The 12,420-nt window shown below is 39.3% G+C and overlaps 1 protein-coding gene across 1 annotated transcript in view; it reads right to left on the reverse strand.

Moving 5' to 3' along the window:
* LOC140228924 (uncharacterized) overlaps positions 1 to 12,420 on the reverse strand; it is a 160,034-nt gene that overhangs the window by 15,282 nt on the left and 132,332 nt on the right. Inside the window, exons 86-93 of the mRNA XM_072309190.1 lie at positions 11,587 to 11,719; positions 10,535 to 10,680; positions 7,564 to 7,723; positions 6,020 to 6,166; positions 5,079 to 5,292; positions 1,939 to 2,009; positions 1,510 to 1,603; positions 550 to 816 (exon numbers count right to left, since the gene is read on the reverse strand). Of these exons, the coding sequence (XP_072165291.1) occupies positions 550 to 816; positions 1,510 to 1,603; positions 1,939 to 2,009; positions 5,079 to 5,292; positions 6,020 to 6,166; positions 7,564 to 7,723; positions 10,535 to 10,680; positions 11,587 to 11,719 (1,232 nt within the window). The remainder of the gene's footprint in view (positions 1 to 549; positions 817 to 1,509; positions 1,604 to 1,938; positions 2,010 to 5,078; positions 5,293 to 6,019; positions 6,167 to 7,563; positions 7,724 to 10,534; positions 10,681 to 11,586; positions 11,720 to 12,420) is intronic.

The following is a 12,420-nucleotide window of genomic DNA, read 5'->3' on the forward strand; positions in this document are numbered from 1 at the left end:
GACGGACGGACATACGGACGTACGGACGGATGGACGGACGGACGACCCGAAAACATAATGCCTCCGGCCACTTCGTTGGCGGAGGCATAATAAAACATAGAAATACATGCGAAATCAAAAAATGATGAAATACATAAGATATTCATTTTGATAAAGCAATTTTTCAATGTAAATTTGTAAGTGCACTACTACGAAGAATATCTAAAGGAAAATTAGCCCACTTGAAGTTTTATTCAGGGATTTAGAGCTTAAAAGCTGATGCACAAAACAATATATTATGCATACAATGTCCATTAGAATAATTAGCAGAATTTCAAGAAAACGACCATGTTTTGGGAAAATTTCATGATTCATTCTTGGAGATTACGTGATGGGCAACATGCGTGCCAATCTTCGTTATTATCTTGCAATTGATGGCTGAGACCATGAGGGGCCAAATATGCCCATCAAATATTCATTTGGTCACACAGGTGATGTTATGGGCATCATGAATCAGCACAAGTCAACACACATTTGCATTATATACAGTGTTGTCCCCTTGAAACATACTTAGTCAGACGAAGAGTGGAGGAGGAAGGTCTGACTGGATCCTCTACGACTGGTGGTGGCTGAGGTCTGTTTGGTCGGATGGAGGCATAGGGGTTGGTCCTCACTGAATGGGATGACTCTAATGCACTGAATGAGGGCATGTCATCAGGGAGGGGTGCCTTGAAGGGGATGGGCGGGACACTCCTGTCCGATGGGTACGATGCCTCCACGAGGGGCATAGCCTGACCGTTGCGGCTCTCATACATTGCAGTACCTGCTGGACCACAGCTGTTCAAAATAAAACATTCCACACAGTTCATCACATCTACTACTTATGTTAAGTGCACACAATACATTCCATCGACAAGAACCTGATTATACGTTTATTGTTGAATGTCCTAAAGCTATTGCACTCAAGCAAACATGTTCATCATATCTGAACACATTCATGTTCAGGATAGCTCAGAATAGGGGGCTGGTAAGAACAGTTTGGCCTGTTTGAGGCAACCGTCATATCCCTTGCGACTACAATATGAAGAAATTTGAGATAATTGTCAACCTGGAAAACTGCATTAATGCATGGCAACTTTATATGTCATTGTCCACATATTGAATATACATGTAACAGAGACATTAATATTGCTCATCTGCCAACATTAGGAGTAGGCATATGTTTGCTTGTTGTTTTTTATTTGTTGTTTTGAGGGAGCACACACTCATAAGTAGCTTAAGTTGGGCAATGACAAGTTCAATCAATCCAGATCAGGAACTGATTTTCCAATATAATGAAGAAATAATATGCATTGCAAAGGATATAAAGTGATTCATATTCAAATTTTAGTTGGGAAAATATCATACTAAGTGACAAGAAAGCTGACACCCCCATCATTAGACACCTAGCAATCTGTCAAGGATTGAAACAAAAGTATTTCCTATCTACACCTTTACATTCCTATGTGAGCAAGAAGGAGCAAAACTCACCACTCCCTCCAGATCAGCAGCATGATCAGAAGGAGGACCAGCGTAATAACAATGAGGACGATGACGGGAATGACAAACCACACAGTGTCCGATGCTGAATAGAAACAAGAACAACAAGCATATGGTTTATATATACATGCTACCAGCAGGAATGTCACACCAGCAGACCTGTCTTATACTTCTCTGGAAGATATCCCTACTCTTGAAATCTGTCCTTAAAAATTTCCAGAAAGAAAACTGAAGACAACAGTATTACAGATACTTACACATATCATACACAAGATCCTTGATGACTGCAAGCAAAGATTTATCAGGGCCTCAATCAGCCCACCAGGTGGGCAAACTACAGGAACCTTTTTCTTCCTGGTAAGCTTCTCTGATTTACAAGCACACCCCAAAAACTCGGAAGGACATTGATATGTGGCTCACCTGTTGAGTATGGAGGGGACCATTGTGTGTCCGTGTACTTGCCATCACTTCCATAGGCTCGAATTGCAAATCTGAAAAAAGAAAATGTCAAAGAAGATGCGAGCAAATCCAATCATCATGATGCAACTTCTAACAAAAAGGACCCTGTCATTATAGCACACAGTATATCAAAAAACAATGAATCCTTTTTTCATTGCATAATCTATCTCAGTCTGTTTTTCCTTAGATCCTAGTTGACCCTACATATGAGTTGATATGACCTAGAATCCATCAAAACCTGAATATATAAATGCATACAAGTACAGTCAACTTCGGATACCTCGACGTCGGATAAGCCGAATATCACTTACCTCGGGGGCAAAATGAAAGTCCCGATTGTTCCTATGGAGTTTGCGTGTATTAAAATTCGCGTAGCTCGAAGAAATAACTCGAAGTTCGGTTACCTCGAAGTGAAATCCACTGCCCCGATCTTAATTAACTTATTGTTTTTCCCAGCATGTAGCTCGAATCGAATTGCAACATCACTCAGCATCTCCGATTAAGCGCGCGTGGACAGCGAAGAAGACGTCACAAATCTTTTCACACTCGACTGTAAATATTCCCGACCAGAACAATCGCGCGCCCAAAGAAATACCCGGTACACAGCTGACAAGAAAAATCCCCAACACCTACCTACATACGTACACGGTATGCACATAGCACCCTTGCCAATGGAGTGCTTACGATAGCACTACGCTCTGCCCATCATCTTCTTTTCTTTAACCACTGTGTTTTAATTCTTGATCATGATAGTCATACCGCGCGCGTAGATTTCTAAACCGTCGTGGCGCACCTGCGTAGGTGTTGGGTGTTGACAGTTTCTTTGGCATTAATCACGGTCCACTGTCCAAACATTGATCTCCTGCGTAGTGCCCTTTTTTAACTTTTTTTTTTGCCTTTCACGAAGTATGTTTCATTTATTCTTCCCCGAGAACGCAAGCACTGATTTTTTTTTTTCCAGCAATGCGATTATGAAAATATTGTGGAATATGATGTGGAAGTATAGGCCGAGCATAACAAAGAATAGAATAGACAGGGCTCCACACTAACTTTTATCGGGCCACCAGTATCACTGATTTTTATTTTTTGGTGGTCGAATTTACTCGAAATTAAAATCAGAAAATCCAATCATCTTATTTTGTGTTTTAAGATTTAACAAATAGGCGTATAGATTATTATAAAAGTTGATACCTAAAAATTTAGGAGGTCAAAACTTACGTTTGAAATGAAAAAGTGGGAGCATTTGCCGACATCTGTTAGCATCCGACATTAAATAGCTTTGTAAAGAGCCGAAAGTTACCGTTATTCATTTCTTATTGTAAAAGCAATCATCCAACATTTATTAGTCTGTTAGCACCTTACGGAGCTGAATATTACCGTTAATCATTTTTAAATGTAAAAGCACACAACCGACATTCATTTTAGCATCTTACGGAGCTGAATGCTATCCTTATCCATTTCCAAACGTGAAAGCAAACATCCGCTATTTGTTTCAGCATCTAACTGAGCGGATTAATACCGTTAATCATTTCCAAATGTAAAAGCAACAATCTGTCATTTATTTTTGCATCGTACGAAGTAGAATATTACCGTTATTCATTTCAAACATACGACATTTATTTTATCATCGTACGGAGCCGAATTTTACTGTTTTTCATTTTTGAACGTCGAAGCTGACATCAGACGTTTATTTTACCATCAAACGTAGCTGAATATTACCGTTATTCATTTCGAAATGTAATAGCAAATATCCAATACTTTTTTTTAGTATCATAATACAAGGGGCAGAATATTACTGCTATTCACTTTCAAACATGCCAAACGTAAAAGCAATATGTATTTTAGCATCTTCCGGAGATGAATGATATTGCCATTTACTTTCGATCGTAAAAGCAAACATCCAGCATTTATTTTATCATCGTAAGGAGTTGAATGTTATTGTTACTCATTTCCGAACGTCAAAGCAAACATCAAACATTAATTTTACCATTGAACGCAGCTGAATGTTACTGTTATTCATTTCGAAATTTAAAAGCAAACATCAGACAGTTATTTTAGCATCGTATGGAGCAGAATGTTACTGGAACTTCCGAACATAAAAGCGATCATCTGACATTAATTTCAGCATCTTCCGGAGCCGAATGTTATTGTTATTTCCTTTCGAAAGTATAAGGAAACATCCGACACTTATCTAACCATCGTACGGAGTTGAATATTGATTTTCATTTCCGAACGTCAAAGCAAATATTCGACATTTATTTCAGCGTCTTCCGGAGCCGAATGTTGTCCTTAATCATTTCCGAACGCAAAATCAAATATCTGACGTTAGTTTTAGCACCATACGGAGCTGAGTCTTATCGTTTTTCATTTCCAAAAGTATGAGCAAACATCCGACATTTATTTTAGTATCTTACGGAGCCGATTGTTACCGCTGTTCATTTTCAAAAGTAAAGGCAAACATCCGACTTTTTTTGGTGGCGCGATAGGGCCACCAAAATCTTCATTTCTGACATTTTGATTTCAATTCCGATTTTCATTCAATTCATTCACATAAAAGTCGATTCAATTCCAATTGACAAGCATGCAAACAATCGGTAGGCACTATAACAGATACCATGTTGAACATCGATAAACGTCGGATAAGTCGAAGAAAATTCGACGTACGTACGCGTACCTCGAATTTCGCGTACCTCGAATTTCACGTACCTCGAACCATTTTCTTCGGTCCCGACGAATTCGAGGTATCCGAAGTTGACTGTACATAATATACATAATTTGTATTCTGAGCTTGGTGGTGATATTAAAGTGTATGGAAGTTAAATGGTATGAAAAATAAGCCCAGTATTTTAACTTTGTTTAATATTCGAGATGAATCAATTTCTACTCTTTTCATCCAGACATTCACTAAATTTGAACACGGGAGCTCTAAAGTCATTCTGATTAAGTTACTGTGACTGCGTTTAATGTCAGAAAAGAATGTAGGAAAAGTAGATCAAGAGTAGGTTAACAGAACTCATCTAAAACCAACAGATTTTTTAAATTTCCTTGGACTAATCAAAGCCAAAGAGATTTGTTTCACATGGAAATGGCTGCAAACCCACCTGTATAAGGTAATGGGACTGAGGGGTCCATTGCAGTAGCCAGTTGACTCAGTGGTGCAACTGTTATTAGAGCCCACAGTAAAGAGCGCCCTCGTGTTGGTATCGAATGGCTGGTAGTCGCTGGGTGTGGCCTGGTAGGCATAGCCAAAGGTGTTAACACCATCTCTGGATTGCCAGGAGGGAGGCGGGTCTACAGGGGTTTGGGGCGTGTTGTCTGGGATGAGAAGAAAATGGGAAAAGGAAATCAATATTTATCTCCACTGCATACAACCATGCAATCAATCTATTTTACTCTGGAAAAGAGAAAGCACAGGATATTAATGTAACCATTACCATCTACACTGCATCATTGTAGAATTCTGCTTGTAAATACCTAGGTGGTTTGGTGAAATATACTCAGAATATACATTAAAAAAAAAAATCTAATCCACCTGCTTCAACTAAACCGATATCAATTCTGTAAGAATACCGAAGCATTGTTTCATTTCATGCTTGCAAAGCCAAAGTAGCCTACTTAATATCTCTTGTCTCCCTTTGTTGTTGTTGTTGTTGTTGATGATATAGCAACTACATGTACCTAAATTGATGCTTAAAAATCAAAAATAAAATTTTCATTTTCTTTAACTTTTTTTTCTAGAGAAAACAGTAAAATGAATAACAGGTAGATGACAAGATTAAAGGAAGGAACAGGGATGTCACCCTTGTATTAAACAGCATTGCAATATTTTGAGGGCTGAAAAGGTGCATTTTTTGTTTTGATAAACATATTTATTCTCCCTGCAATTGACAGGTGTCACAATACAATTTTAAACAAAATCTATTTTCCATGAAACCTGCAGCACTTTTGGCAAAAAAAAAAAAATATATATATACATAAAAAGGTAACAGTTGACAATCATCTCTGAAGGAAGCTTGAAATAATTTTCATGTTATTCACTGACCTTCGTTACTCTCCGCCACAAGAATGGCATATCTGGCAACTGGACCGTACTCCTCACTGAAGAAGCTTTTATCGAAGGAGACCCTGACAGTAGACCCTGAGCTGGAGACATGCCTCACCAGCGCACTGCTTAAGGGGCTTGGTGGAGCTTTGTACGGATATCAAAGAGAATACATGTGACAATCACAGTTTAATCATTACCTTTGACAAGTTCCTAGGCCCATTTAATAAAGATTGATTACAGGATTGACCATACGATTGATGTGATTCAAAAAAGTTACACTCAGTCTGCTATCAAATCTGTGCTTTAAATCAAACGCAAGTATCTTTATGAAATAGACGTACAATCAATATTGATCTTACGTTCAATTCACTGAGTTATACTCAATAAATCGAGCGCAAGATCAATTGTAACTCTTTATGAAACAGGCCCCTGATAAACTATCATACTTTCCCATTACTGTTTCTGAGGAAGTATTGTGCAAAAGAGGTATATACTTTGAATAGTTCCTCATCCATGTATGATTTGCATTATGTTAAGAAGAGGTTCTTCATGTAGAGTGTATAGATCTTTTATTGGAAATGACTATTCCGACAGCTCTTAAAATTCACAAATTCTTTTTATGGCCCCAGATTTTGGTATCACATAGACATACACCATTTTAGCAAATTCACAGAAATTTCACTATTTCTTCATTAATTTCAAATAGACATTGATGGAGAATTACATTTTTGTTGTGCTTATTTTATCCTGGACTAAGGAGACTCTATTTTGCTCCAGGTTTGAAATATTTAGAGAAATGCGTTATTCCAAAATCTGGCAATTCAAGATGATTTTTACTCTAGAGAGCTAAGTTACATAAATTTATGCAAATTACAGGTTACTGAACAAAGTGTCTCTCCTGATAAATGGTTTCTGACTGGCCTGAGGAACATTTGTACCACATCAGACAGTGATAACCCGTTTTGCCGATAGCAAAGTCCATAATAGCATGGGGAACACTAGAACTGATATTAATTCATTACAATTAATTAATTCTATTTATTCATTTCTGCTCATTGACTACTTTGTTACTTTTTTTTCTAAGTTGATTGAAATTGAGTTCTTTATTTGCAATTATCAACTATCGTCAGAGTTAATTTCTAAAAATTTCTGCAAAGTGCACTGCCAACTTCTCTACAAAAGTGACAGAATAATCAACCTGTTGATTGTGGTTGCTAACCTGGAAGAAGAAGGATGAGGTGCAAAGTCATTCAGATTTGGAATGTGAATATTCATAGCAAAGAGGTTGTGCGGATGATGGTCACAATCCTTGAAGACAGTCACTTAACCCATTGAGACTCGCTGATTTTGCTGTGACGCGCATTTCCAATAGACACCTGCTCAAGTATACTCCCGACTAATCTTCAACGATTTAATACATACAATCTGAAAGCAATCTGTGGAATTTAGCAACATTGTAGGAAGTTGCTCCTCACAGGCAAGAGGAGATCACGCACAGGGTTACTATTTGGAGTCAATTTTGTGAAACGTGATGAACTCACCAGAATGAGGAAGTTGGACAGGACCAACAACTATCGGGTCGCTGGTCGCTACGCTGTTGTTCACACTGATGGCAAAGGTGTAGCTGAACCCAGTTGGCAGGCCTGTAATGATTTCACCTAGCCGGGTTGATGGGTAGCTGTATGTTCTAGTGACGTTAGTCTGCAGGAAATGGTGTGAGTCAATTACAGAAACAAATATTTTTTTGATTCTTTTTTGTGCAATAGTCACAGAGTCATTTCTTAGTCACATCAGAAATGTGAATGAAAAACTTCTGTCTGTGGTGCATCCCTGATATTACATGTTATAAAATGGGTTCAAGAATGTAGCCAATTGGAAGCGCTGAAATGAGTCACGTGTGCGTGCATTAATTTCTCGGTAAATGCACGGCCTGACATTCGTCACAATGTTTACACTAGCAGTGCGCACTCAATCAGTTGTTACAAGTGCGTCACGCGCTACTATACGCGCTGTCAATCCTGTAAACAACTTCTAGTTCGGGCTGCCACAACAGCCGGCGGCCTTTCTTGTGCATAACACATGGCGTACGTATACTCTTATACGTACGTATAGTACTTATGTGCGGGATTTCCGAGTGCGACGTGCGTAAATGTTTGGGACGAACATCTTCGGACATCTTGACTTTTGAGCGAGTGCTACATGTAGCTGACTGGTATTGACCCACAAAGGTACGTGAATAATGCCGTTAGTTTTCGACCCATTTTATAAAACAAATGATGCACAGGATTATTTCGTGGCGTTAGTGAAGGTGCGGCGCACTCTCGAGCATTGACAACGGTTGCAAACATGCACTCGGCTGTGCCTCGTGCATGTCGCACCATTGTCAATACTCTCGAGCGCGCCGCACCTTCACTAACACACTCTATCCTGTGCATCATTTGTATATTATAAAATGGGTTCAAGAATGTACCCAATTGGAAGCGCTGAAATGAGTCACGTGTGCGTGCATTAATTTCTTAGTAAATGCACTAAGAAGAGTCTCTCTTCCACCTCCCTGGCCTGACGTACGTCACAATGTTTACGCTAGCAGTGCGCACTCAATCAGTTGTTACAAGTGCGTCACGCGCTACTATACGCGCTGTCAATCCTGTAAACAACTTCTAGTTCGGGCCGCAGGCTGGCACAACAGCCGGCGGCCTTTCTTGTGCATAACACGTGGCGTACGTATACTCTTATACGTACGTACAGTACTTACGTGCGGGATTTCCGAGTGCGACGTGCGTAAATGTTTGGGACGAATATCTTCGGACATCTTGACTTTTGAGCGAGTGCTACATGTAGCTGACTGGTATTGACCCACAAAGGTACGTGAATAATGCCGTTAGTTTTCGACCCATTTTATAAAACAAATGATGCACAGGATTATTTCGTGGCGTTAGTGAAGGTGCGGCGCACTCTCGAGCATTGACAAACACACTCTATCCTGTGCATCATTTGTATATTATAAAATGGGTTCAAGAATGTAGCCAATTGGAAGCGCTGAAATGAGTCACGTGTGCGTGCATTAATTTCTTAGTAAATGCACTAAGAAGAGTCTCTCTTCCACCTCCCTGGCCTGACGTACGTCACAATGTTTACGCTAGCAGTGCGCACTCAATCAGTTGTTACAAGTGCGTCACGCGCTACTATACGCGCTGTCAATCCTGTAAACAACTTCTATAGTTCGGGCCGCAGACTGGCACAACAGCCGGCGGCCTTTCTTGTGCATAACACGTGGCGTACGTATACTCTTATACGTACGTACAGTACTTACGTGCGGGATTTCCGAGTGCGACGTGCGTAAATGTTTGGGACGAATATCTTCGGACATCTTGACTTTTGAGCGAGTGCTACATGTAGCTGACTGGTATTGACCCACAAAGGTACGTGAATAATGCCGTTAGTTTTCGACCCATTTTATAAAACAAATGATGCACAGGATTATTTCGTGGCGTTAGTGAAGGTGCGGCGCACTCTCGAGCATTGACAAACACACTCTATCCTGTGCATCATTTGTATATTATAAAATGGGTTCAAGAATGTAGCCAATTGGAAGCGCTGAAATGAGTCACGTGTGCGTGCATTAATTTCTTAGTAAATGCACTAAGAAGAGTCTCTCTTCCACCTCCCTGGCCTGACGTACGTCACAATGTTTACGCTAGCAGTGCGCACTCAATCAGTTGTTACAAGTGCGTCACGCGCTACTATACGCGCTGTCAATCCTGTAAACAACTTCTATAGTTCGGGCCGCAGACTGGCACAACAGCCGGCGGCCTTTCTTGTGCATAACACGTGGCGTACGTATACTCTTATACGTACGTACAGTACTTATGTGCGGGATTTCCGAGTGCGACGTGCGTAAATGTTTGGGACGAACATCTTCGGACATCTTGACTTTTGAGCGAGTGCTACATGTAGCTGACTGGTATTGACCCACAAAGGTACGTGAATAATGCTGTTAGTTTTCGACCCATTTTATAAAACAAATGATGCACAGGATTATTTCGTGGCGTTAGTGAAGGTGCGGCGCGCTCGAGAGTATTGACAATGGTGCGACATGCACGAGGCGCACACACTCTATCCTGTGCATCATTTGTATAATATTAGCTGCTCAGATTAATACATATGACTATAAGATTTGCACAACAATAACAACAACAACAACAACAACAACAACAATAATAATAATAATAATGATAATAATAATAATAATAATAATAATAACAATACTAATATTAATGTCTTATTTAACCTGGGTAGCCTCTTCAGTGTTGCCACTGCTCAACCAGAGGGCCCTGTCATTATTATTACCCCAGAGTTATCAGATACCCATTTATAAACCTGGGTCGAGAGGGACATAGTGGGTAAAAACATCTTGTCCAAGGATGTAAGCACTGAGTGGGTTCAAATTCAAGTCCTCCGTTTGGGAATCAGGAGTCTTATCTACTATGCCAATTGATAATTTGGTCTTACGTTATCACCACTGGAGAGGCTGGTTCCAAGGACTTGAATGATGTATGCCTCAAGGATACCATTGGCTGACGCAGGAGGAGACCAACTCAGCTGGACAGAGTTTGGAGATGTCACACTGGATTGTGGATTCACCACTTGTGATGGCGCTGGAAATGTATCAAACACAATCTTCACTATCAATGGGGTCGTTCACAGAACATTTAAACAAACTGAAGGTACACATGAGAAAGTGACATATGAAAAAAAGATTAAGCTATAGAAAGGCTCAATGATAACAATAAGTCTTGTTTGTATCATTTTGCATGTAAATGACTATATCTATGGTAAAAACAATTACGATAAATCAAGTGGGGACATTCTTGCACAGACAATAACTGGGAGAGACACAACCATCATGTGCTTGTATTTCCTCAGCTTTTTACAGAATATCAAGACAGCTCCATGTACAGAGTGGTAGAATTTATTGTGGTCCTTGAGCAGGGAAACCAATACTTTGAAAACCTGAAACAAAGTTCACTGAACAAAGATGATGACATCGCAGCTTCACCATAAAAATGCATGAGTAGGAGGCTAAGATATTTCAGAAATGTGGCACGTAATTCATTAGAATACATTTGCTTAAAAGGTCACTTGTGTAGAATTTATGCGTGTTTTCTTCTTTTGTTCTGATTATTGAGCCTCTACTCATGCATTCTTGTGGTGAAGCTGCTATGTCATCGTTCTTGTTCACTGTGATGTGTTATGAATTTTTAAAACATTCTTGTCCATTATCCCAATCACTATCAATTCTGAAATTCTGTACCCAGTATAATCAATTCATAGTTGTTCACAAGTAAAAGTCTGAAAATCATCCGGAGTTCTCCTTTGCTTCAAAGCAAAAGAGTGTTACGATAAATGTCAAATTGTGATGAACAGCTTGGAGTGGAGTCTATGGCATGGATTTACTTGTATGCTTCAAGCATGGAGGATCAGCCCCTATGTTGCTTATTGAGATGAAAGAGAGCAACTGAAAATCATAGAATACAAGGGCAATGAAGGGATAATGAACATACTTCCTGGGAATGTTCTCTGTGTCCTTTCCACAGTATCACTGTCCTGCCCATTAAACCGTGCTGCTACTGTGATGGTGTATTGTGAAAATGGCGTCAGCCCTTCAACTGTGTAGCTGGTCTGATCGCCCGGAATCTGCAAACGAGAGATGACAAGACATTTGATGTAATGCCAAGGTGACTCACTGTTTATGATGATGACACAATCTGTGTTTAAAGCTTTTATTCTTAAAACGCCGTAAAAATTATACATACTTATTCTCATGTTTCCATCTTTTCTAGGCTAAAAATCAACACTTATTCTCTTACATCTACCATAAAATGATGATTAAGTTTTGAAAGTTTAAACAAAACGTTGTTTCCTACAAATATTCACATGAAAGGAAGGACAGCTCATGAATTAAAAAGAAAAAAAAAAAACAAAGCCTGAAAATATGAAGTTTTTACACATCGATCATGAAGTCATTTGATGATTTCAACTTTACAAATTGGTATCGTATCCTTTGATCAGCTTAGAAAATACCATTCTTGGTCTCATGCTTACAACATTGCTTACACTTCACTCAGTTTCCATATAGGTGTCTTCCTGTGTGTTAGAAGTTAAAAGGTCCCTGAAATACATAAAAAAACTAAAACAAGTTTGTACAGCTTTACACACCTATTTTCAAGCCACAGTGTGAAGTCAATGTTTTTTGACATGTAAACATATTTTGTAAATAACAAATATGAAAGAAATCCACATGTCACGACAAAGACAAATGGGAAATTAGCTCCTTTAATGACATTCAAATGGTCATAACTGCTTTATAGTTTGTCAATTTTGCTTAACGCAATAAA

Source organism: Diadema setosum, chromosome 5, assembly GCF_964275005.1.
Source record: "Diadema setosum chromosome 5, eeDiaSeto1, whole genome shotgun sequence".
Lineage (NCBI taxonomy): Eukaryota > Metazoa > Echinodermata > Echinoidea > Diadematoida > Diadematidae > Diadema > Diadema setosum.